Source organism: Labrus mixtus, chromosome 7, assembly GCF_963584025.1.
Source record: "Labrus mixtus chromosome 7, fLabMix1.1, whole genome shotgun sequence".
NCBI classification, from domain to species: domain Eukaryota; kingdom Metazoa; phylum Chordata; class Actinopteri; order Labriformes; family Labridae; genus Labrus; species Labrus mixtus.
Genome location: NC_083618.1, coordinates 11,445,195 through 11,469,930, shown reverse-complemented (window position 1 = coordinate 11,469,930; position 24,736 = coordinate 11,445,195). Strand labels below are relative to the sequence as shown.

General features: G+C 40.6%; 2 protein-coding genes across 4 annotated transcripts; one reads left to right on the top strand and one right to left on the bottom strand.

Moving 5' to 3' along the window:
* Positions 1–97: 97 nt before the first annotated feature.
* On the bottom strand, positions 98–12,472 carry eif4enif1 (eukaryotic translation initiation factor 4E nuclear import factor 1). Of its 2 annotated transcripts, none has more exons than XM_061042923.1 (18): positions 12,319–12,472; positions 11,976–12,049; positions 11,112–11,239; positions 10,493–10,767; positions 9,956–10,157; positions 9,649–9,812; positions 8,799–8,937; positions 6,401–6,577; positions 5,362–5,639; positions 4,763–4,843; positions 3,776–3,962; positions 2,982–3,070; positions 2,586–2,719; positions 2,296–2,377; positions 2,075–2,198; positions 1,667–1,981; positions 1,364–1,534; positions 98–1,077 (listed from the first exon to the last, which is right to left on the bottom strand). In XM_061042923.1, the coding sequence occupies exons 1-18, from the start codon at positions 12,412–12,414 to the stop codon at positions 890–892; spliced, it is 2,904 nt and encodes a 967-aa protein (XP_060898906.1). In that variant the 5' UTR covers positions 12,415–12,472; the 3' UTR covers positions 98–889. The 2 variants fall into 2 exon arrangements, with proteins under 2 accessions (XP_060898906.1, XP_060898908.1); XM_061042925.1 differs by having other exon boundaries at positions 6,401–6,508.
* Positions 12,473–15,660: 3,188 nt separating this feature from the next.
* Positions 15,661–24,630, top strand: sfi1 (SFI1 centrin binding protein). Of its 2 annotated transcripts, none has more exons than XM_061042916.1 (31): positions 15,661–15,949; positions 16,047–16,118; positions 16,263–16,373; positions 16,453–16,547; positions 16,736–16,853; positions 16,963–17,065; positions 17,155–17,311; positions 17,394–17,555; positions 17,680–17,750; positions 17,841–17,933; positions 18,053–18,150; positions 18,346–18,412; positions 18,633–18,763; positions 18,892–18,973; positions 19,072–19,250; positions 19,350–19,425; positions 19,689–19,784; positions 19,883–19,959; positions 20,119–20,221; positions 20,318–20,414; positions 20,709–20,869; positions 20,954–21,028; positions 21,338–21,412; positions 21,524–21,700; positions 21,782–21,981; positions 22,058–22,129; positions 22,264–22,504; positions 22,598–22,661; positions 22,766–22,880; positions 22,983–23,082; positions 24,167–24,630. In XM_061042916.1, the coding sequence occupies exons 1-31, from the start codon at positions 15,801–15,803 to the stop codon at positions 24,335–24,337; spliced, it is 3,588 nt and encodes a 1,195-aa protein (XP_060898899.1). In that variant the 5' UTR covers positions 15,661–15,800; the 3' UTR covers positions 24,338–24,630. The 2 variants fall into 2 exon arrangements, with proteins under 2 accessions (XP_060898899.1, XP_060898898.1); XM_061042915.1 differs by having other exon boundaries at positions 22,763–22,880.
* Positions 24,631–24,736: the final 106 nt, after the last annotated feature.

The window sequence follows — 24,736 nt, the reverse complement described above, 5'->3', positions numbered from 1 at the left end:
GTTGAATCTTTGACAGTTCTGCTCTAAGCAATTTGAATATACTGTATAGCAGAGTACATCATTAGGAAATCAGAACATTTAAAACAATTAAGCAAGCTGTGTTTTACTGAAGATTTTATTTATTAATTCTATTTGTGCTTTTTATAACTTAATAGCACATGAACAAACTGAATCCCGACCACCCTTGAAAACTGACAATGTGAGCAGTGCTGTCGCCCCCCCCCCCCCCCCCCCCCAGTGACAGGTTGGATGGGAAAGGATACAGTTTTAAAAGGATAGAAAAACAAAGAAAAGGCACAACCAGCACTCGCTGCATCCCCTGGAGTTGTCTTGAAATGCTCCATTCAGTCACTTCTAAGGAAAAGGGCCACAAGGGGAGGAAGACTACACACTTCAGTTACTCATCAATCCAACATTTCCCAGCTACAGTAGCCCTTTCTCAGTGCACTTTAGGGGGGAAAATTAAAGTTGGATGTGACAAAGGAATGCTACCAGCTTTTGGTGACTTTCAGTTAAACTTCCCATACCAAAACAAAACAGAAAAAAAAGCTATATACAGGGAGAATAAGATTCTTTCCCGTGGTCTGTACAATTGGGCCTATACAATATTTACTGCGCACATCCTAATACAAATTAAAAAAAAAAAGAAACAAAAAAAAAAAATCACTCAGCCAGCAAAACAAACTGCCATCACTTGTCTTCCCATTTCTGCTGATAAGCATCTTCAAAAGCAGTGACTTAAAGGTTGAAGACAAAGCATGGCATGGTTACACTGTCCAGGTCTGTGCACTGTCTTTCAAATTAAAGTTCACATTTTTATGGTAAAGAGGAAGTGGAGCTGGGCAAAAGAAAAAAAAAGAATCCTGCTATCCAGCCTTTTGTCTTTTTCTCATGGCCTGAACTCCAACTCATCTACACTTATGACTTTAGCTGGCATGGAGGGGAGTGGCTGTTCTAGCATGTCTGATCCAAACCACTTTGAGAGGCCAAGAGGGGGGCTACCCCCGTGTTGCTGGGGGCCATTTGTCCGGTGAGGGCCTTGGCTCTGTGACTGAGGCCCTGGGATGCTCGGATGTACTGCAAGATGACACAAAAATACAGTTTCGTCAAGAAAAAAAATGTCAAATTTTAATATATATATGTAGAGGTTTTTGTGGCACAAATATCTTATTCAGAATGATATCCCTGTAGTTTCAGTCTGAGGGTGTACATTATTACTGCACAAATGACCCTCACCATATAGTTCTACAAACATCTAGTAGCAACAATCTATTGTTTATAATGGAAGTCTATGTTTGATGAGAAAGTCCTACTTGCCCTGTACTTGAAAACCTTCAGTCATTTTGTCATCACTCATACTCACTGGGTCTTTGTTGCTGAAGTTGCTGCTGCATTACTGCCAACGGCATCTGAGCGTTGGCTCTGGGAGGTAGTAGTGGATGCCCTGTTGCACTTAGAGGGTACAGCGGTTGTCCAAGCAAGGCAGGAGGCAAGCCTTGAAGTTGTGCAAGATCAACATGTGGGGGAAATATACCTGGAATGAATAACAGAGAGATAATCAACTTATGAAGTCCAGGTTTGGGTTAATATTACAAAACAGTTAGATATTAAAAACTTGAAATATAAAAACAAAGGAGAATATGGGAAACTTAAGGCCAAAACCAACCTGCTTGCACAAGAGCAGGTCCAAGTTGCTGGGGCTGGATACCCTGGGCCAGCATTCGTTGTACCACATTTGGGTGCAGCTGGGGAGGAGGGCGCACCATAGGTACATGTGATAGCAGCGGTACGGGGTAGATGGGACGTGGGAAAGATGAGGTCGGTCCTGGAGGAACCATTGTGGGCGTATGGTGTCCAGTGGAGCCGGATCTGAGACGCTCATGGTCCTTGTTTTGCAAGTTCTGGGAGCCAGCTTTTACTGCCCCAGTCTGGACAGCATTCCCATCCATTGCTTCCAGGTACAGATTTGGTGAGCTGCTGTCTGTAATATTTACATAGCACAAATCCCAAATTAACAATGTTTATGTACATCAACTAACTCAAGATATTGTGAGTAGAAATTCATTCTCTGTACCATCATGAGAGTGTGAAGTTGCGTCCTCCTTAGTCTCTGAACGACCTGACGATTCATCTCTGCTTTTCTCTTTTGTAGCGTACATTTTGCGGATCACAGATGTGGGTGTGAATGATGGAGACAACTGGAGCACAAAAAGATCACATTAATGCCATCGAAACAATTGGTTGCTAATTTAAAATGTACTCTGGGACGGCTTGGTCGATAAAGTTTATGCTAACCATGCTGGTGACAGGGTTGCCTGGTGAGTTTCTTCCAGCAGGCTGAGGGCCAGGACCAGGGGAGCGATTGACATGCTGTAATCTGTGGATCACAAGCATGTCAGCTGTAGATAACTATAAAAAAGGTAACCAATCCATTTTGTCATCACGTTTATGTGAACCATATGCTCTAAAAAAAAATATGGTTGAATATGAAGTTAGCTAAAAGGCATTAATTATATTAATCATTCAATTCAACAGTAATTTCACCTTAATCTTTATTGAGGACTTTTTTTTTACACAAATCTCACCTATTTCGAAAAGACTTGTCCTGTGGTTGCTTGAAGCCAGACTGGAATGCGTGGTGTGCATGTAGAGCGAGGTCTTGTTGGAATGCCAAGGCTTCCAGGTCTACATGATTAACTGGCATAGAGAGTGCCCTCATCTGGACAAACAAAATCCAAACAACTTTAGACAAAAACTTGGTGACCAGACCATGTGACAGATCTTAGACACAAACTAGAGGAAGCTATTGCCATCAAACGGGGGAGGAGAAGCACACTGTTGTGTTTACAAACCACTACTACAAATCGTTTGTATTCTGCATTAACAATGGATTACATTTCTTTTTAAATAATTTAAGTCACTCCATTAATTTACCAGCAAAGCAATTAATCAAAGTTTACATGTCCAAAGATGCAACATACCTGAAGCTGTGCAGCAGATCTTGGGCTTAGAGGCCTGTGGACTTCAGCATACTGCTCTGGTAACATAGGTGGAGGACCAACAGGAAAACCTAGAAGTTCAGGAGAGAAACATTTTTTTAATGATGCAGCTTATTTCACCAGCACACATACAGAAGTTAAAAAAAAAGCATCTTTCAGATTTGTTTCACTCTTAGGGCCTGTGTCCACCAACAGTGCTTTTTGTGCTGGAAGCACTCAAAACCTCCATTTCAGAGCGCTTCTCACCAGCATTCATTGTTGCTAGGTTATGAAAGTTAACTTCTGCTTCTCTGTGTAATGTCCAGTAGGTGTATTTAAGATAGCTCTGTGTGCTTAATATTTGCTATAATTGAAGGAAATATCACCAAGAAAAAAAAACAACAACTTTAGAACAATGTAATGTTTAGTCCCGCCCCACCTTGATTGTGATTGGTCAGTGAGGAAGAAGTGACATTAACGAGCATGGCGCTGTTCCAAAAGTTTAACTGTATTCAACTGAGAGCGCTGTGAGCACAGCGACAGCTGACACATTGCAAATGCTGAAACACTGAACTACATTGGTTTCACAGAAAGCGCTGTCTGTGGACACAGGCCCTTACTTTTTGTCACAGATGCATATATGCAATCTAATTGCAGCTATAATGAAGTTGAGAAATAACACTGGTACTCTTAAATGTTCTTGGAAGGATTTTCTTTTGAATTTGTAAGACACAACACTGAATGCAAGCATTTCATGAAAAAAAAACTAAAAACAACTATCCTGTACAAGAACTTGCCTGTTGAAGATTGCAGCCGACTGTTGTAGTAGTCAGGTGAGGGTGCCCTCTGTGGGAAGAGGGGAGGTGAAGGTCCCTTGTGTAATAAACCATGAAGCGGGACAGAGGTGGTCGGGCCTTCAGAGCTTCCCAACAAATTTCCAAGTAGTGTAGGGGAGGCACTACGAGCTGAACCTCCCAAGAGCTCCTGAAACACAAATGTAAAATCTAAATCACAAGTAAATTTAAATGTTCTTGCTCTTGTAGTTTAAAATGTTAATGTCAATCTTATATCAATAAGTAATAATATAATATTACTTGGTATGCACAAGAGATTTTTTGATTTTTTGTCATGCTACCTCACATCAATAAAATATATTTTTTTAATATGCGCAGACATTTTGGAATTCCAGTAATGAGACACATTCTGAAAGTCTACAGAGAGCATCTCAATGTTTTGCATTATTGAAGAGGCAAACCTGTGGAGACATCAACTGCACATCAAATCTTAACAGTTGACATTAAAGACACCACATCAAAAAAATACTGACATTGGATGTGCCTGCAAAACTCCTCCCCTGTTTAATATTTCTGTCCTGAATGTGCCTGGAGTAAGTAGAATAAATTAACTATTGCAGGGGATTTAAAGATAGACTATGACTACGTGGTCCTAGCGAGATTCAGTTGATGATGTTGATTGTCAAGTGCATTTGTATGATTAAAAATAACTAGTTTTATCACATTGTGAATCTGAGCAGCGTTAATCTGCTAAAATAGTCTGTATCAGTTTGATATTAAATAGTCAGATTTATCAGCTCTGATAGGAAACAGTCATCCTCTATCAGTTTGCTAAAAATGTACAAAACAAGCCTCTTGTTGGACACTTAGGAGGCATCATTCATATATTTACAGATCTACGGACATCAGTCACATACGTAAGTGGAAACAAGGTATTGCCTAAAAAATTATTTGTCAACATTACCCCGAGAGGATCATCATAATACAAACCTGAAATATGTTCTTCTGTTGCTGCGCAGGTGCTCGAGCTGGAGCTTCAGAAACAGTCACCACTGCCTGGTCTGAAATTTGCTGTAAGGTACATGGAGACAGAATTTGTGGCAGGTGCAATGAAACCAAACACCCCAATATCCAGGTAAAAACCCATCCAAGTAAAAGAAACTGCTATTGCACTGAGATGGATTTTTACATGCATGTTTCAATCAAAGTAACCCCTATGCAAGTCAGGTATTCATTTGCATAAATGCAATGTCGTATTTTTTAGAGCGTTCATCACATGACTGACTTTATGTCTTCTTAGCTGAAAACTCTCAGAACTGACTTGCATAGAAAATTACACTTGCAGCTTTCTCACAACAAACATACAAAACAAATGCTACAAATTTATGCCCATCACTTTTTGGATTGTTCATGAGGTAATTAAAAAGTGGCTTATCCAATCTAAAGGCATGTATGCATGTAGTAATCTGTCCATTTGAGGACACATTTGTAAATGCATCCCATGTCCAAGATAAAAATGTTACTAATCCAGTTTGAGCCTGGATCAATGAGAACAAAAAATGAAAACATCAAGTTGTGATAATACTTACATTGTTTGAGTTGGTTTTAGGGTGAGTTGGCAGAGTTCCACTTGCCTTCATGCTGCTGACCAGTTTATTAAAGGCCGACATGTCTGAGTCACGTGAGTGCGGACGGGCGCTGGGGCCGCCAGTTAACGCCTCCTCTAAATGTTCAGCCATAAAAGGCGTGCCATTTCCTCTCTGTGGAGGCGGCATCTTTCGCACCTGTGGTCCTGGTTCGGAGCCCAGCTTCATCCTGTTCATCCCTCCCTCCACTTCCTCCAGTGAGAGCACAGCGCCACAGTTAGCTGTGGACAGATGGAACAACTCAAGTTAAGGTTTGTTCAGTTACTATTCCCAAGATACAACAGCAGGTGAACCATTTATGAAGGAGGCTTGTTGTGAATGACATCCCATCTATTGAAGTCATTTCAAGCTTTTACACACCAGCATACATAAATGTGCATCTAACAGAAGACTGGCAAGCCTTGATGTAGTGCAGTGTCTCTGCAGAAAATGTGTGATCGCTAGAGTCGCCCATTGTCAGCAGAACCCAGGAAAGAATCAACACACATGTACCCCTCATGTACAAATCAGATTCAGCATATACAGTTATGCTCATACGTTAACATACCCTGGCAGAATTTGCGATTTAAAAAAAAACCCAACTAATTCTGCCAGGGTATGTAAACTAATGAGAATGACTGTACATGCAGACTCTATAGGCATGTGTCAAAATACTTTATGCCAGGAGAACTCAGGTTTTCTTCTATAGTCTGGGCAGTATTGTCTAATTACATTTCAGCTGAAATAGGACATTGAGGAAAACAGTCCCAGTAAGAGCATAAGGGGTGGAACACAATCCATTGTACTGCAATCTCAGCACCCATTGTTAGACCTCTGATGAGTTCAGCTTTAATTAAGCTATATAGACAGATATTTGCATGCAAATGTATTTTGCATAAACCCTTACAGGGTTTCTTTCAACTCCAACTCTCTTCTCACTTCATGTGGACTTTAATTATGCATGAACACATCATCTATTCCACAGTTATGAACAGGCACTTACTGCTTTCTCGAAGCCTTGCCTTGTTGACAGACAGGGTGGAGAGAAGAGGCTTCAGGTCTATTTTGGCTTTGTGCAGCAGCTCCAGGATGTCCACGTTCTCCTTGCACTCTGATGATTGAATAGGTGTGAAGAATGAGGCAGGGCCGTGGCTAGGGGACGTGCAGCGTGGCTCAAGCCCTTCAGAAGAGCAAAGAAGTCCAAGATTTGGAAGATTAACAGCTTTTTGAAGAATGTGGATTACATAGCAAGAATGTACCGTAAAAGGCCAGCTGGTATTTGAGAGTGACTTGGTTAAGCAGCAGTTTGCAGATGACATACCGTAAAATCCGGTGTATAAAGCCCCGTTTCCACCAAGCAGTTCAGTTCAGTACGGCACGCATTTTGTGGCGTTTCCACTATCAAGTCGGGAAAGGTCCACAAATTATCGTCCCGTACCGTCCTACTTTTTGCTACCCTTCTGTTGGTGTGCCAAGTCTACCAATCTGACCCTAAAAGCTGGAGCTAAACACTGCAGTCCGTTGATTGGCCGAAAGAATCGTCACTTCCTGTGCGACAGCGGTAGTAAAGGACGGCTGTATTTTTCCTCCCGGCACACAGCCTTGTCTGAAACAAAGCTTCATTGCATTTTGTAACAAAGAACCACAAGCCAATGAGAAAGACCATGAATTGCTGGATGTCCTCCATTGTTGCTCTTTGGTTACGGTGTAGCGTAAACACTTTTAATACTTATTTTTACCTCTAAAAAGTTGGTTGCGTCCTATACACTGGTGTGACCAATATACAAGTATAAAATGCTGACACTCGCCGTTATTACTGCTGGTGCAGCAGCCACCATCACTGCGCGCGACCTGACAAGATTAAAAATACATCCCCATTCATTGTGTATTGAAAGCTGATTGCATGCAGTAATGGGAAAGATAGTAGTGGGCAAGCCTCGACTGTGTTGAGGCTTGCTGCGCGACTTCTTCACATCTTTTCTCCCTCACAAGGTTGTACTCATGCATTTTTAAAGCAAACAATGGTATCTTGTTCCGTAAATAAACCTTGTCGAGTGTTCTTTTGATTGAAAGAGTCCTATATTAAAGTTAAAGAGAGTAGGGAAGCGCGACTTGCAAGCTAGGAGTCGGTGACTCTGCTTCACAACTTCACTGCAGGCTGAGAGCTGAACTACTGTATTGTAGATAGGAGTGCAAACTCCCCAAAGTGAAAACAAACCGAATTAAAAAGAGCAACACAGCTGCACAGAAACTGCACGTTGTAGACTTTGCTGAACACAATAGAAACCGTCTGTATGAGAGACCTCCAAAAACAAGGTGCTTCTTAAACCATTTTCATATGCATTCCAGATAATATCTCGATAATTACACGAGGACTTCTCTGGAGATTCTCCCGACCTAGCCGTTCACATATGCTCCTCACAGCTGGAGACTATCACTGTCAGAGGGGAGGGGGCTCAGGGGATTTCCCGAGGTAAGACGTGACGTAAATAAACAACGCGGAAGTAGCGGCCGTAGCAACAGAGTCCTCTACATGACACTATAATGAGAATATTTGCCGTTATATCAATGCTATGTGTAATCCAATGGAATAACAACATCCAAGAGTGGACAACAACATTTAATGACGTGCACGGAGATTGTAGTGGTCGCGTGCAGACACTGTATATAAACGTCATTCTCTTTCCATTGGCTCAAATTGAAGTCTCTGGAGTACATGCTGCCGCATTCAGACATCAGCTCACTCGGATTTTCTGCAGAAAAAAATACTAGGGGTCTGGCCGGAGAAACTCCGGGTTAAGTCTGCGTGAAAAATGCGGCTGTTTGCGTTCATGCATAGCCTAAATCCCTTCCGGGTAGCCAAATCTCCGGAGTGTTTCAGGAGATTTCTGTATGTGTGAAAAGGGTTTTATATACAGGTGCGACTTATATTCCAGATTTTACTGTAGATTAAAGATGATTATGCTATGCACTCAAACTGTGGTACAGCCAGACCTGTTTCATGAGTCAGCTTTAATGGATTTTGAAGATGAAAAGTTATCCTGACACTTCACATTCTTTTTAAATAGATTTTTAATGTACAGGCAGCTGGTCTGGAAGTTCCTATACCAACATGCCAAAACACAAATTCAAGATTTCTTTGATTTGTGTTTTATATATCTATTTTTAATTGCTTGTTAAAGTTTTATCTTATTCCATTTAAGTTGTCAGCAGGAGCTATGCTGTTTTTTTTATTTTTTTTTATAGCTTCTTACTATTTTATCTTTAGTCCTCTGTAAATCGTTTCGCACCAAGTCAAATTTCTCCTATGTGTTAATGTACTTGGCAATAAAAATTGATTCGGATTGGTCTCAAGCTACATGTTTACATGAAGCTCTTTCTGGGGAAATGAAACCATTTACCTGCAAGTTTTTCCAGCTCCTCATGAGGAGTTGACCTCAGACTGCTGGACCGGCTGCCTGAAGGGCTCAGGTTACTGGAAAACCACTGACTGAAGCGGCTAGCAGAAACAGGGCCCTCCCCCAGGACGTCTTCAATCATCTGCAAGACATAAGCATTTGCATGTTAGACGGAGTCAGAAAACACGAACCTCAGCCAACCAAAGGGTACAAAGGACAAAGGAGGCACTTACGTTTTTGGGTGTCATCCATTGATTAAGAACAAAATGTGCTGGAGCATGAAGGGCAGTGTCATTGAACGCACTGCTGTCTGCCTTTGTGTTTATCTAACGCTTCAAACCAGTCAGTACACAATTATTTTTGATAGCACAATGGATGCTAAGTTGTCCAATTAGTAGCCGTAACGGTCTAGGTATAATGATGGGCATAAACTTGGATTGTTTTCTAACTTCCCCTTTAACCCCATGCAGAATCCCACTGACAATTTTTAAAGTGCACCATTCAGTGAAAGTGAATCCCACCACAGTCCAAGTCCAGTGAGATCAAGCCAGTGCAGCAGAGGTGAAGTTTAATAAAAGATGAACATGGAATTTGTTAAATCAACTGAGCCACATCAGTCATCTAGCTTTTGAAACACTTGGCATGATTGTATGGAACATATAAAAACAAACAAACCTGTAGTCTGATTTGATTGGGGGGGGGGGGGGGGGGGTTACACTATAATACCTCACTGGCTTGTATGGATTAGAAATGAACATGCACAAAGAAAAAATTAAGTTTAAATGTCGACCCAACTGTGATGTTTACACCTTTAAACCACCGACAAACACACACAGTGCCCCCCAGCACTTACTGAGGCCAGTCCTGGCATGGTCTTCTCAAGATTGAAGAATTCATTGAAGTCAAAGTCTCCGGTCGTCTGCTCAGGTAGCACATCGGGGTGGGGAACCTCCTGATCAGCAGTGGACTGTAAACCCGCATCCTGCTCTTCAGGCTGTCCTCCATTACATTCCACAACTGCACAAAAATAAGTAACAACAAAATCGCAGTCTTGAGTATCCTCTGTGTGAAAGCAGTCATATACTAATAAAATATCAAAAAATAAAAACATTTGACTACATCATTTTGCTGTAATTCTTTAGAACAAGGCTTTGACATGCCTTCTTTTACAGACTCCGCCCGCTTCCTTGACCGCTTAGACCTGCGCCTTTCATCTTCCAGGATTTTGTCGTCAAATCCAATGAGCTCAATTGTCTCAGACTGGCTGGTAGGACCTCCAGAGAACCACTCCGGCTCCTCCTCAGCATAAGAGTCATTCCTTCTCCTTTCACTGAAGACACGTTTGTCACCAAAATCTCTCTGCTGTTTCAGACAAAAGCAAAAATATCACAGTTTTGCTTCAAATGTTGTTCAAACTGGTTCAAGACAAGTCAACTGTTCTTGAAATAAACCACATTTGTATTACTTACACCGCAACACCATCTGCATTTAATTTAGAAAAGTAATTTAAATTACAGGCTAAAGAGCTTTAGAACATATTGAACTGTAAGGCTATGTTTTCTGTGTTTCATCCTGTAAAAGAGAGTTCATCAATTCATTTTTTCTCAAACAAACCATTTTCTCTCAATGCACTGGAACGTGTACCAACTGAAGACTATATACACATTATATATGGACAGAAAATTATAAACACCAACCCTGAATCTTTTATCTTTAAAGTCCCTCTCGCGCTCCCTCTCTTTTTCTGCACGGGCTTCTCTCTCGAATGCTCTGGCAGCAATTATACGACCACTGCCGATTCTGCGTGCTCCTCCGAGACGAAGACTCTCATTCTCCTTATTTTCCAGGGGGCTGATTGGGCGACGGACATGGGGTGCAAGGGCAGCATTGCCTTGACATCCACCTCCAAAGCTGCGTCGCTGCGGGCTCAGTATGACATCCAGATCGTCCTCCTTTAACCGCTCACGAGGATCTGAAAACAAGAGGAAGCATACATAGAGCAGCAAAAGGCTAGGTTTTAGATTTGTGAGCCATGAAGACAAAAACAATCACATCATGTTAGGCTAGATCAATAAAGATTGTTCTCTCTTCCCCAATTAATTTCTGCTTCATTATCGTACTCCTCTAGACCAAACTTTGTATTACTTAAAGTATAATTGAGATCTGCTTCAGGATTTGGAAACTTCACAATTCCATAACCTTTGACAAAAAACAAACACATTCCTCCATGACTTTAAGTAGATCTCCTCTGAGACAAACATCTTTCTACAGACAGTGTGACCATTTCACGACCAGTGTTTTAATTTAAATCTTCACCTGGGATTCTTCGTTTCAAAGGAATTCTATCGTCCACATAGTCCTTCTTAAAACCTTCCACCGGAGAGCTACGTCCTGAAGTGGGATACAGTGAGGCATGCCACTTCTCAGGGTCCCAAACACCATCACTGCATCAGAACACCATTTGAACACAAATTAAAAGAACATACATACTGTTTTAGAGACACAAGTAAGAAATTACTGTCCAAAGTTGTTCCAGAAACAAAAATCTAAATTTGTGAAGAATATTGAATGATACTTTCAGTGGGGAAATATGTCAATGTGTATCTCTATGCTTCTGACCAGAGGGAAAACATACTGAACAAACCAAAATCTTAATTTGTAAAAACCAGTTAGCATAACCATCATTTAAAACCTGCAATATTGGATTTCAAACTGCATCCTGTGAGCTAAGAGTAGTAAAGTCTACATCACATATAGGAACTTTGAGGTTAAAATACAAGAGAGACAAAAATCTAATTATAACGTACAAAAAAGATGCTTCATTTATGAGCAGATGTCCTGGAAACCTGTCCAATATGAATACAACCCATAAAAAATGTATTAAACAGAGGCAGCAAAAGGCAAGAAGGTGGCTTCTGTAAAAAAAAAAAAAAAAAAAATCTCCTTGATTTAAGAACCAAATAAGACCTCTTCAGCTTTGTAGAAGAATCCAGCTTCAAAGTTCTTCACTTTTTCACTCCCCCAGTGTCTGTTATCAACTAAGCCTCAAACATTTAGACGTAAGTCAATGAAAGTCCCTGTTCTTAATAAGTCTGCCCAAAAAAAACTTGAACCTTCTAGTATTAAACGCTGAATATTATTGTGGACAATGTATATTGTGCAATTGAAAGAAATTCTTACCTGTCATATTTATCAGAGAGACACTCTGGCCTTTCATTAGAGACTGGCAGTTCTTTTATTTCCAGTAGTTCCTCCTGTGAAAGAATTGACGGTGGTTAAAAGTAACTATGCATGGACTCTTAAAATAGAAATACCAAAAGTATGAGAAGTTAACCAGGAGTATTTCCATTGAAATACAAAAATCTATTTTGCCAAGGATTCCTGGCCAACACAACAAGGTTCACACACAAACAACAGACTAAATACAGACACTAAAATGTGCTGTGTTGAATCAAACATTTGCATACACTGATCAGATGATCCTTAAATCTTCAGATCTACTACAAAGCTTTTTTCTCATCACCTTGGAGTATCTGTGAGGAACTGTTGCTGCTGGCTCTTGAACTTGATCCACAGCAGCTTCACCATTCTTCTCCTCGACACCAGCATCGTTCTCCATGGCTCAAACAAACAGCAACAACTCCGCTCCTGAGGGAAAGTTCACAGCACGTCGATGGCTGTGTCAATCAAAAGGGGGTTTTATTTATAGTTGTGTGTAGAAGTTTTGCATGCAGTTACGTTGAATAACTAAACGTTACAAATACGACTCAACAGATTCACTGACATCAGAAGAAAAAGAAACCTAATAAAGTAAATAACATCAGTTTAAAACAAAGGTGCGGGGTAATTAACTCGTTAATTGACAACAGCCACAGAGACAATCAGAATAATTAATACAGCGCTGCTGTCTGTTAATTAACAAAACACCTCCATCATTTACAGCAATTATTACTAAAGTATCAAACCCCGACAAAGGCCAACGCAATTAAACACATTAAACCATTGAATTGATGAATGAATCATCTCTTTATAGAGTGTGAAGAAAGTCTACGTTACCGGGTTACCGGAGACACTGGTAGAGAGCTAGCAGGCTAGCGCTCACACACTCTGCTCTTAATCAACACACTCAGCTCTTATTAAAGGTGTAAGAAGTGTATGAACAACGTATATAAAACAACAACAACAACAACAACAACAAACTTACTCGATGTGAATGATGCGCGGGATAACGGTTGCTAACGAAAAATCAGTGTCAGTTTACGTTAGTTAGCCAGCTAGCTAGCCAGCTAGAAAACTAGCACTTTCAGCTAGCTAGCCAACTAGCTGGGGAAAGGGGATAAAGCCCACCCAGTGAGTACCAAATCTGAAGCCGGCTGAGTTGTAGTAGTAATTTCAGGAGAGGCACACAGTACTGGGGTAACTAAACACAATAACACAGGTCCAAATAACAAATTAATTTAAACGGAGACTGTGTAATCTTAAATTATTGTCTGCTCCTTCTATGTTTTCCAAGTCGTAGCAGCAATTTTCGTCTGATCGCCGCTTTAAGAAGGTCCTAGGAAAGATTACACTGTGCCCATGGCGCCTTTGTAGAATTCGCGATAGATTCATGTGCGTCGGAAATGTTTCTTTTTTTTTAAATTAAAACCCTTTCATGTAACTGTAATATATAACCATACAACCCGTTGGGAAAAATATGTAAGTGAGCATTTTACACTAAATGTAGCTCACGAAACAGGCACTCTTTGGGGCATCTAATCATTATCATCCAGGTTGGCCTGATTTTAATTTTTTCATAGCCGTCTCAGTGCACTTCCTCGAGCTAATGTTATTAGACCCCGCCCTCCTGGGCTGTCCATTACTGACATATCGAGCAGCCCCGACTTTAAATAGTTTGCTGAAAGACCATCGTTACGTTCTTAACCAAAACCCAGCGACAATAAATAAGTCATAGATTGTAAACATTAAGGTCACGATCTAATCTAATGTGTAATATAATGATAATGTAAAATAATATTTGCCTTTCTCTGAGTTTTAGACGATTTGATATAGTATGAGAACGACAAAAAGACACATTTTACTCTGAACTTAGATATATGTGTGACAGAGTTGCCTGTTCACACATCCCCCCAAGGGAAAGTGTTTATCTATCTATATGTATATATATATATATATATATATATATATATATATATATATATATATATATATATCCATCCATCCATCCATCCATCTATCTATCTATCTATCCATCCATCATCTATCTATCTATCATCCATCCATCCATCTATATATCTATCCATCCATCATCTATCCATCCATCCATCTATCTATCTATCCATCCATCCATCCATCCATCCATCTATCTATCTGTTTACTGTCTTATATAGTCCACCAGACCCCTGTTGAATTTTTTGACAGTTGAAGGAGATTGCTATGCCGTTATATTCATTAAAAAAACATTATTTAGAAATATAATCTGCTAACATGATGGGAGGATAGATGTCAAATGACTCTGTACTTGACCTAACATAGGCATCTAGTAGTATTACTACAATATGTGACTGGAAAGCATATCATGAAATAACCATATGGCAGTGACCACTACCCTGGAACAAGTTAATGTGACAGCGGCAGCAGTGTTCCTTAACATAGAAAAAGCTTGTGATATGCTGTGAAAAGAACTGTTCGGTTAAAAGTAGAAACTGAAATGTTTAGGAAATAAGAGGTAGAAAATGGGCCTCCACAAGGAAGTGTGATAAGCCTTATACTTTTCTCTATTATGAATAATGATGTCTTTGGAACTCTGTCTCCAGATATTGAAGGCAATAATTGGCACATTAGGGGCCTTGTGAAAAAAAAGTTACATATTCATCAGCAGCAGTGAAACATCTCAAGAGGTTAGATTTAGAGCAGGCACAAGGACTGTAAATATGTAGTGGAGCATTTTAAGCACCAACTGCAAGTGGAAATGACAGAAATGCCATTTAAGGAGAGAGAAGCTCATCCTGGTTTACTGGGTTACAGACATTCACACCCAGCCAAGGCTGTCTTGTAGGACTGCTGGGAGCACAGTTCTACATGTGTTTAAAGCTTTGGATGGGTAGAAATCAAAGCAGCAGAAATTGTAGGTCTGTTTAATACTGTATACAATATTCAGCACAAGAGTTTCAACTTCAGCTATCCCGCTCTGGTTATTTGACTTTAAATATCCTGAGACAAGGCAAACAGGAGCTGCTGTCTACATCCCACAGTTTAATAAAGCCATAAATAAAATAACCTCAGACCACCTCTCTCAGTATCCTATAAGCAGCTGAGCTTGTTGCTGTTTTGATAGTCTAATGGCTAATGACTAGTAGAAAATAATTAGGTAATTGCCTCTGACAGGTGAGCAGCTCTCAGCAGTTTAAAAGTTTGTCTGCATTATGAAGTAAGGGTTTGATGGTTGGCTTTGTTTGGGCTCCAGCTGTTGGGGTAGGGTGTTGACGTACCAGCCAAACAATCACTCAAATCACAAACAGTATGAAGTATGATAATTCTGCTGAGTCGAGCGGAAGGTATATCAACCATTAAAAGACAAATAGGAAAACAATGGCAAGAATACTTGGACACAAATAACAGGGGTAGACATGTATAGAGCATACAGAAAAGAGTGGGTTTGGGATGAAGGCTGAAAGGAGCCGAAAAGAAAAGGGAGGCAAAACAGGATTAATTGAAAGAGTCTAGTGTTCTGATTTTTATTTCTGCAAATCTACTGCTCCACACCACATTTCGGTAGGTAGCAGTAATGCACCGAAAATCGAATCAAAAGAAGAAGAAAAAAAAAAAATACGTACGTCACTTCCGCGTTCACGTGACCAGTAGAAACAAACGCGCGGCAGTTGGTAACCCAAACAGTCCCTTCACGTTGCAGAAGGAAGTTTGTTTGGTTTTATGCGAAGGGTGTCGTTCTTCGTAGCTTTTATTTCCATTGTTATGTTGTCGCCACTGGCCTGACTTGGCATAATGCAAACTAACACCAGAAAGCTTCATTCAGTTCAACCTCGACCTGGTGGTCCATCAAAACAAGTCTGTAAAGTTCCCACCAGAAGGGTTCCTTATAGAGTAGGATACAGCTGGAACAGAGGAGGAAGGCTCAAGGAACTCAGGATAAGGTGCTGAGACACTTGCTATACTGCATTTCGGCTTTTTTACCAGTATTTTTCGCCTTTTTTACTAGTATGTATAACTGAAGTTTTCCAATTACTGCAGGCACTTGGCAAGGAAGTTCCTGAAGATTTGGATTCACAGAACCTTTGGCCGTGTTCTTCCTCATAAAGCAAAGTAATACATTACACTATTTTTGCTAGCTGGATATAAGAAATGTAATTTATTTTTTGTCTTTACAGCTAGGGGCATAGTCTTTTCCACTTTGAAATGTCCTACCTTCAAGAGTCAGTTGATCTAATGGGATATTTCATGTTGCAGGTCCCACTATAACAGCGTGGTCTTGAGACGAGCCTTCGAAGGATGGAAAGATGAGTGGTGGACGTCCAGGAGGGAGTGGACTCTTATCATGCGAGCAGAGTGTCACTATAGGTACACAATACAGGATGCACATTCAGTCAGTCACGGACAGAGGTTGTGTGTGCATTCATTAAATACTTTTGTATTTCAGGTATTATCTGTATAACTTGGTGTTCCATCATTGGCGGATATTTGTGTCACTGCAGAGGACAGAGAAGAGCAAACTCCAAAATGCTCAATTATTTGGTATGATTATGGCTTATTCAGTGACAGGATATTTCATCTTAATCAGAATCAGAATCAGAAATACTTTATTAATCCCAGGGGGAAATTCGGTTGTTACCGTTGTTCTTCACACAATACAGCAGAAGGACTGTGTATATTAAAATATAGCCAGCAGAATTTTCATCATTAAAATATTTTTTTCTTGTTAGCTGACAGGCAGCGGATGCGTCTGGTTTTGCACAGATTGGAGGTCTACACGGGCATGAAACGCATAAAGAAGAAGATGCTTGACTCTGCCCTTGAGCTGAACAGACTCACAACTCTGCAGTAAGATGATTGTGTTTGCAAACCAGACCTACATCTATTACGTGTAGCAGATTAATCGTTTTCACAGTTTCATTTTGTTTATTTTCTCTTCTTTTTGTGGCCCGTGTAGTTCAGCCTGGAGATTGTGGCAGGTTAGGCTACAGCAGCATGAAGACCTGTATGCTTTAGAGGACCGAGCCTTAAAACAGAGGGAGCTAACCATACAGCGCAGGGTAAAGACATGGTCTAATGCATCCATAAATTCAAAATTTTAACATGGTGTTAGATTTTTTACATGTGTATTTATTTTATTTTATCAAAGGCCTGGCTTCAGTGGAAAGATATCCACACAACAGCTCTTTGTCAGAAAGAAAAGGAATCAAAAGCTGCACTGCACTTCATGCTCAGCCTGAAAAGAAAATCGCTGTATCGCTGGAAATGTTACATCTCTATTATCCAAACTAAGAAAGAGTCACAAGGTAAAACAAAACAAAAAACTTGATGTTTATTGGACTGCTATTCTAAGCTGTTAAACTTGACACGCTCTTCATTTTTTTCTAGCTGTGATTCGACGTGCTTGCCGTCTTCGTCTGTTAATGATGTCTTGGAGCAGATGGAAAAGCGCGCTGCATCTCAAAAAGAGCGAGGAGGACAGGCTGCAAGCTGCAGGGCGGTTGGCCATACAGATCACCCAGCGCAGTGCACTGAGGCGCTGGAGAGCTTGTATCCTAACACAAATACAAACAAAATAAACATTCTACTTTAAAACCAACTGCAAAATCTTAGTGAGAGAAAGTAAGAGCTACTGGTTATTAGCGTGGTTGTTTGATTCGTGAACTTCCAGTAGATGTGGTGCTGTGCAGAGAAAAGGCTGAAAAAGACAGGATTGCATGTCAACATCACAAGCATTATCTTCTGGTAAGACCCCGTATCAAATGGAGAAACTGCATATAAACAGAGAGAGCACATTCATATATATATATTCATTGCTGGGTGTTGTTGTTGCAGCTGGCTGGTTTTCAGGGACTTGGTCTTAATGTCATCAGGAACAAAACACATCGACTGAACAACAACATGGCTGTCCAACAATATCATCAAACTGTAAGTAACGAGCAAAACACAAAAAATGTAACTACAGTTTTAGATGCATACATAAGGTATATAGAAACAGCATTTTTGTAACGCTCCTTAAAGTTTAAAATTTGTGTTTGCCTGCATAGTTGACAATAACATACTGGAAGCAGTGGCAGGACCGCCTGGAGGAGGCTGAAGACAAAAGTTATCAACCCCTTGCAGAAATGGCACTGACTAAACACAGGTTGCTTTTTTTTTTTTTTTTTTTTTTTTTTTTTTACATCTCTTTACATTTGTTCTAGAAACGGTGTTTACCACAAAGTGAGAAACATTTCAGTCACTCTATGTTGTAGCATCAACAATAGAAATATGTCACACTAAGTTGTTTGTGTTTGCATGACTTGGGTTCAAATTTGGCTTGAAATGTTTTGTCTTCCAGCAAATCTCTTGTGAGCAGCTGTTTTCAGCGCTGGAGAGAAAAACTTGCTGATCAGAGACGCATGCAGGTTTGATTACATCAAGACATGAGTTATACTTACAGAGCATAGATCAGGACACATTTCAGAAGTCATTCTAATAGTAACTTATAAGATTTCCAACAATTACCACAAATCATCTTTTAAAATGTGCTCTCACAGTTGGTGAATATAGTAGCTAATACCTGTGTGATCAGGGTTCCTACATACAGTTAAATAACTGACAAAAATTCTTCATGTTTTTCTGCAGGAATTGGAGCATTGTGCAGACATTTGGTTCGCTGAACGCATGTTGCCTCGATGTTTCAACTCGTGGGTTGAGTTTACTCGGCAGAGAAGACTCGATAAACAGAGACGACACAAGGCACAAGTCTTTAATCAGTGAGATACCAACTCCTCCGGCTGCCCACACCAGCTGATTTTTATTCATTCTGTTCCAAATTCCCACAGGTAAAACAGTTTATCAGCCTGTTTTCTCTACTGTATTTCTATGACCCCGGTGTTATCAGGCAGCGTCAGTACACATGGGTGTTCTACTCCTGGTGGGGACGATCAGAGCAGCACAAGGAGCAGATGCTTTCTGAGCGGATGGTATGTTGGCTGTAAATGGAAACATAAACTTCTCTGTACTTTTGATTGAAAAAGAGAAGTTGTGTATGAAATACTGAGGCATAATTCACTGTTTTCAGGCAATCCTACAGGAGGAGCGGAGCCTGCTGCTGAGAGCCTGGAGATACTGGAGGAAGCGTACAGAGCAGCGGCTCATTGAGGAGGGGAAACAGGAAACTTCAGAGCATCTCTACAGACACACACTGCTTCACAAGACGATGACAGAGTGGAAGATCAACAGCACAGGGATACGGGACAGGTGGAGCAAGCTAAGTCCTGCTTACGCAGTTGAGTGGTGTGTGGAACTGCTAATCTGTTGGTTAAGACGTATTTTTGATTACATTTGTTTGCATATCAGGCGAAATCTGGAACAGCAGGCTTGTCTTCAAGGTGACCTGCGCTGCATGAGGTGGGCTGTGGAAAAATGGAAAAAGGTGACCCTGTGGTTTTTCATTTGTCTATTTTGCATAACATTCATTCACAAAATATCTCAAAGGCTACAGTTCCTTTTTCTCAAGGTTTAAAAAACATAATAACTTGCATCTTCCTCTGAAGACTCATTTTAAAGCTCCTTTTTGGATTATAAGCCCAGGGTCAGATTCCAACACAAATCAGATGCACAATAATCGGTTTCAGGTGTGCTGTGTGTATGTGTGTGTTTCTGCAGTGTGTCAGTGACTTGTGTGTGTTTGTTTAGTTTGTTCATAGCCAGCGGGTGAAAAAAAGCAGACTGCAGCAGATGCAGCGTCACCATGAAGTGAAACTCCTCGAAAACACATATGTGGCTTGGAAGGTACGTCTTCATTTTGTAACCTGGATCATTAAAGGCTGAAGTGATTTAAGATGGATGTTAAAACTGGCTCATTCTGTGACCTGCTGTTTTTTTTACAGAAGTACACCCTACAGATGTCTCAGCTCTGTGGTCATGCAGAGGAACTATACCATCAACAAAATGAAAACTTTTGCAGGTATTGAGCTTGCATATTTATAGATATTCTTACAAAAGATCCAAGTCTGAGTTAGAATTCTTAAATGAGGACCCACCAGTTGTTGATCAATGATACTGTCTGCTTCCATTTTTCTCATTCTGAATAATTCTCCTCTATCTGAATAATATCCCTTTTTAGGAAGGTTCTGTGTGTTTGGAGGGAGAACACTGTGTTGATGGCAGAGGTCAGGCTCATGGAGCACAGAGCACAGAATCACTTTGAACATCTCCTTCAGCTAAAGGTTGTAGAGCAGTCTGGTGCCCTCATGTGTAAACATGCACTCATTCCTTTTGACAGTGTCTTTACTGATCGCTTTCCTCTGCCCTGAATGTGTCAGGTGTTTCTTGCCTGGAGAAAAGCTACAGCATGTGCAGTTTCAAAGCGTCTCCAGCAGAGGGAGGCAGTTAGCCGGGCTCAGAGGTCTTTAAACGAAGGTATCAAAGACCAAATGAAGTACACTCTCAACTTACCTTCATTATTATTTGATTTACAGACATGGAAAGTAAGTGTGGATTTAAGTTTCACTGATGCAGTTCAGTGATTCTTGGTCTTACTGCTGATTGACCAAATTGATGCACAATACTACACTGGCTGTAATAAAAGAACACTAACATTTAAAATTTCATTACATTCTTCTTCCAAATGTCTTTCATATTGATCTTATATACTAGGTTTCATTTTTCTGAGAGATCAAGCATGTGTCTTTCCCCCACTCAATGTTTCCTTAGTGCGACTGCTGCGGTCTCTCAGACAGTGGAGGAAGCAGACTAGGGCGGCTCGGAGGGAGAGGATCTGTATGGAAAAAGCCAGGCGGCACCATGAGTCCAAACTTCTCTCTAAAGCTATGAAAGCATGGAATAAGCATCACTGCCAGTGGCTTCAAAATAAGGTCTTACCATCATTATTTGTGAAACTATGAAGCACCATTGTTGTCTTGATGCTGTCTTCAAAATGTAAACATGTTATTCCGCAGGTTATGAAACGACAGGGGGTTTTGTTGCTGAGGTTGAAGATGTACCTGACATACTTTGAACAGTGGAGAGTGAAGGTTTGTTAATACTTCATTTCACCTAAACATTTCTGTGGACAGTTACTCTCTTTCATCTGAGTCAGTTTCCTTTTCTCAATGCATGCTAGATACAGATAGACGGAAGTAGCGCGTCTAGCCCTCTATTGTTTTTAAGAAGTTGTCACTTAAAATCCATTAAAAAGAAGAAGATTGGTCTTTTTTCATTAGCATAATGCAGCCCTGTATGGAACATAGGCATGAATCTGTAACAAGGTCAGGCTGATAGATGTGGTTTGATTTAGTGCAGTTGAACTGTTGACCAGATTTTGGTTTCCTTCCTGCCCACAGCTGCGTCACAGACACAGAGAAGCACAGCAGACTGAGCGAGCGCTCTGGCACTGGTCCCTCTCTCTCCAGGCCAAGGTGAAACCTGTCCACACATTCTTCTCTCGCTGATTAATCGAGCACTGAACCTGTAGATTTGACGTCTGTTTATCTTGTTTATCTTGATGTTGTTTTGTGAATCTTCTGCAGATGTTGTGTGGATGGAGGCTATGGGTCACAGAGCAGCGCAGGAAACAAGAGCAGGTGGCCACAGCTGCCAAGGTCTACAGAGACCAGCTGCTGAGAGAGGGTGTGACATGCATCCTCACATATGCTTCTCATATGAACGATCTCACAACAGGCCTCATGCAACCATGCCAAGATCATGTGGGTATCTGTGTTTACGTATTTTGTGTTTTTTCAGACATTTAATTTGAGTGTCAAATAAAGTCTGGTGTTTTCCTGCAGAGGTCGAAACATCTCCAGAGAGTGGTGAAGCGTTGTGCTCTGAGGTGGAAGCAGCGAGCTCTGAGTAAACCACAGAGGGGAAAACAGGTCAGAGATCAGCTGCCTAAAAAGAGTGTTACCTTCTGGTTGCCTGGGTCAAAGAGTGTTTCCCTGACTCACTCAGTGGAGCAGGAAGCTGAGGAAGGAGAGCTGAGAAAGCTGTGAGTTTGAGCCCCTGACAGGCTGTGAATCTGTGTGCAACACATGGAATATCGATCTTCTTTTTTTTTTTCCCAGTCTTCTCAGCCGTACACACCGACGTCAGCCCCGTCGCTGCGAAGACCTGTTCACATCTCCAGTGAAGACAAAGTACTACTACCCTTTTTCACCTTAAATGAAGAAACACAAATAACAGATTTCAAATGAGAGATAATCTCAAATGGGAACATGATGTAAAAAAAATCCTCAATACACTGACAAAAGCTTCTTCTCTTGATTCCTAGCCATCAGAAGCATTCTGTTGCAGTTTCAAAACCCTCACAGCTCAGTCCAGAGGAGCAGAGTCTGACAGCGTCGTCCTGCCTACATCATGCCAAAGTCCCAGTCACCTCCACACATCAGAGCATCAGCATATCTAATGTGCCAACCTCTATAACACAGGTTTCAACTAAGAACTGTTCTCAGGCAAACCAAGACGTTCTTTTACCCCCCTCTGCTTTCATGACCACTGGGACCGACAACACGGTAATGACCCACGTATGTCATGATGATGATGATTCAATTCTGATTAAAGTGACTTTAGTTATATTTTATTGTTTGTTGTGTTTTTTTTTTCAGTTTGGGAAAACAAATAGTGCAGGTGTTGTCCCTACGTTTTATAAACTCTCATCAGTTTTACCAGGTATGCTTACTGAATATAATAAAATGATTATTTAGCTTGGGTTATGCTGAACTAAAACCATTTTTTTTGCTGTGCTCTTCTTCAACACAAACAACTAATAGCAGTCAGTGGAGAAAGTCTCGAAGAGGCATCTAAAGATTCAACTGCAGCTCTGACCAGAGAACTCCTCAGCATCAAGCTGGACATGAATACATACCAACAGGACAGGAAGCAGCTCAGGTCAGATATCTGCAAAGATATTTTTTCTAAATGTACAACAACATGTCTGCATAGTAACTGGTGTGTGTGTGTGTGTGTGTGTGTGTGTGTGTGTACACTCAGGGCTTGGCAAAAACTGACAGAGGTGTTACGAAGTTGGCTGCAGACCAGTGGAAAGGACGAACAAATGGAAAAGACTGCTGTTTGTGAAGAGCTGAAGGAAGTAAGAGGACAAATTGTTGATTTCTTTTATTAACACGGTTCACAGTTGAGTTTTAGACACCAGCATTGTGCTAGAAAATTGTAAACAAGTGTATCTTTTGTTTAAATATTTTTGAAACAGATTGCATTATAATCCATCAAAACATAAATCATAAATGCGAGAGTTCTTTTAAAAATCAAACTTTACTAATACTTGTTTCGATACCATGGATGAGCTCTTGTCCACACAGAATTGGGTAATTTCATGTCGTCATTACCAACCTGCAAACAGAGCTGATCAAGAAAAAGTGACTGAACACAAACAAACATCTGACATAAAATGTGAAGGCAACACTTCACATTGCTCTCCGTCTGTTGGCTACTTACTAACATAACTCGTGCCTCTTCATGAGACGCCAAAGAGACTTTACGAGACAAATGGCGACCTGTTTACTGTGTTGCAGTTGTACAAGTTTTGCAGGTGTGGTGGATGGTGTAGCAGAGAGGCACGTAGGCCTCCTAAGGTGCAGCTTCAACTGCAAGCAAACAAAAAAACAACTCCTTCATGCACGTTTGTGTGCAACTGTGGAGGTTTTATTAGTTTAGAAAGTAACAGCTGTGAAATAATCCAAAATAACATCTTATTTTTCTGATTCCCTGCTTTGTTTTCACAGTGTGCTCACATAGTGTTCACTCTCTTAACTTTCTCTTTCTGTCGCTCGACCACTGTTGCTCTATCTTTCCCTCATAGCTTTGGTACTTTTACTGAGATTGTATCATTTTAAAGAATGTGGAATTAAACAATATAGCAGTATTGTAAATGTTGAATGATGAGTGGATATACATTTAAGTGTCCTGGTTTCTTTTATTTTGAAAAGAAATGGGGCTCTTGAGGCACTGGTCATTAGAAAAGTTAACCACAGCTAATACTCAGATGACCGACACGGATGTTTTACATTCTGCATGCATTCTTTTGATGTCTTGAATTGAACCATAAATCATGGGCTGTGAAAAACTCAGAGGTCACTTGAGGGTATACCATTTTTAATCACTGACACAGTTCTCTTTACCCAAGTCTCAGTTTTTTATTTGTTATATATTGGCAGTTGGAGGAGCGCATCTACAGTCTCTCCACTGACTTGGGAAAACGGAAACCAACGATGCAGCTTCATGCACAGAGGATCCAACATTTACAGACTGTCCTTCAGGCTTCAGGAGTTCCTCTTCTCTACCAGAAAGCAGAGGACGTACTGCGTTTACAGCATGACGGGGAATAGTGCTTTTTCATGCTGTTGCTCATGAGCTTTTATTTTCCTTCTGGTAATACCAAAAAAAAACATACTCAAGAATTGTGAAGAAAAATTTTAACCAGCTGTAACATACTGTAGCATATATATTTTTTTTGCTTGCTTATTTGTCAGATTGCACTTTTGGAACTCTTCTGCATCCAAAATATGGAGGAAAAAAATGATTTGTTTAATTCCATAAAAAGTTATTTCTTCATGTTGTTTTTGATGTTGAACCTGACTGAGCCTGTCCAGAAAGATAAAATAAAAACATCCTTACAGCAGCTTCCACCGCTACATCTACTCTTGAGATCTACAAAAACTTAAGATAGGGGTCGTACTTGTAACACATGGTGCTAAATATGATCCATATGTGGGAAAGAGTGACTT

Bases quoted from the DNA above. Each gene is read 5' to 3' on its own strand.
- eif4enif1 (XM_061042923.1), bottom strand. From the start codon at position 12,414: ATGGAGAACGATGCTGGTGTCGAGGAGAAGAATGGTGAAGCTGCTGTG. The intron at 10,158-10,492 runs GTTGGTGTTTAT...TGTCTGAAACAG, and splicing joins TTAAAGATAAAAGATTCAGG to CAGAGAGATTTTGGTGACAA. The intron at 9,813-9,955 runs GCATGTCAAAGC...ATTTTTGTGCAG, and splicing joins GGCGGAGTCTGTAAAAGAAG to TTGTGGAATGTAATGGAGGA.
- sfi1 (XM_061042915.1), top strand. From the start codon at position 15,801: ATGCAAACTAACACCAGAAAGCTTCATTCAGTTCAACCTCGACCTGGT. The intron at 17,751-17,840 runs GTAAGACCCCGT...TTGTTGTTGCAG, and splicing joins ATCACAAGCATTATCTTCTG to CTGGCTGGTTTTCAGGGACT. The intron at 21,413-21,523 runs GTGAAACCTGTC...AATCTTCTGCAG, and splicing joins CCCTCTCTCTCCAGGCCAAG to ATGTTGTGTGGATGGAGGCT.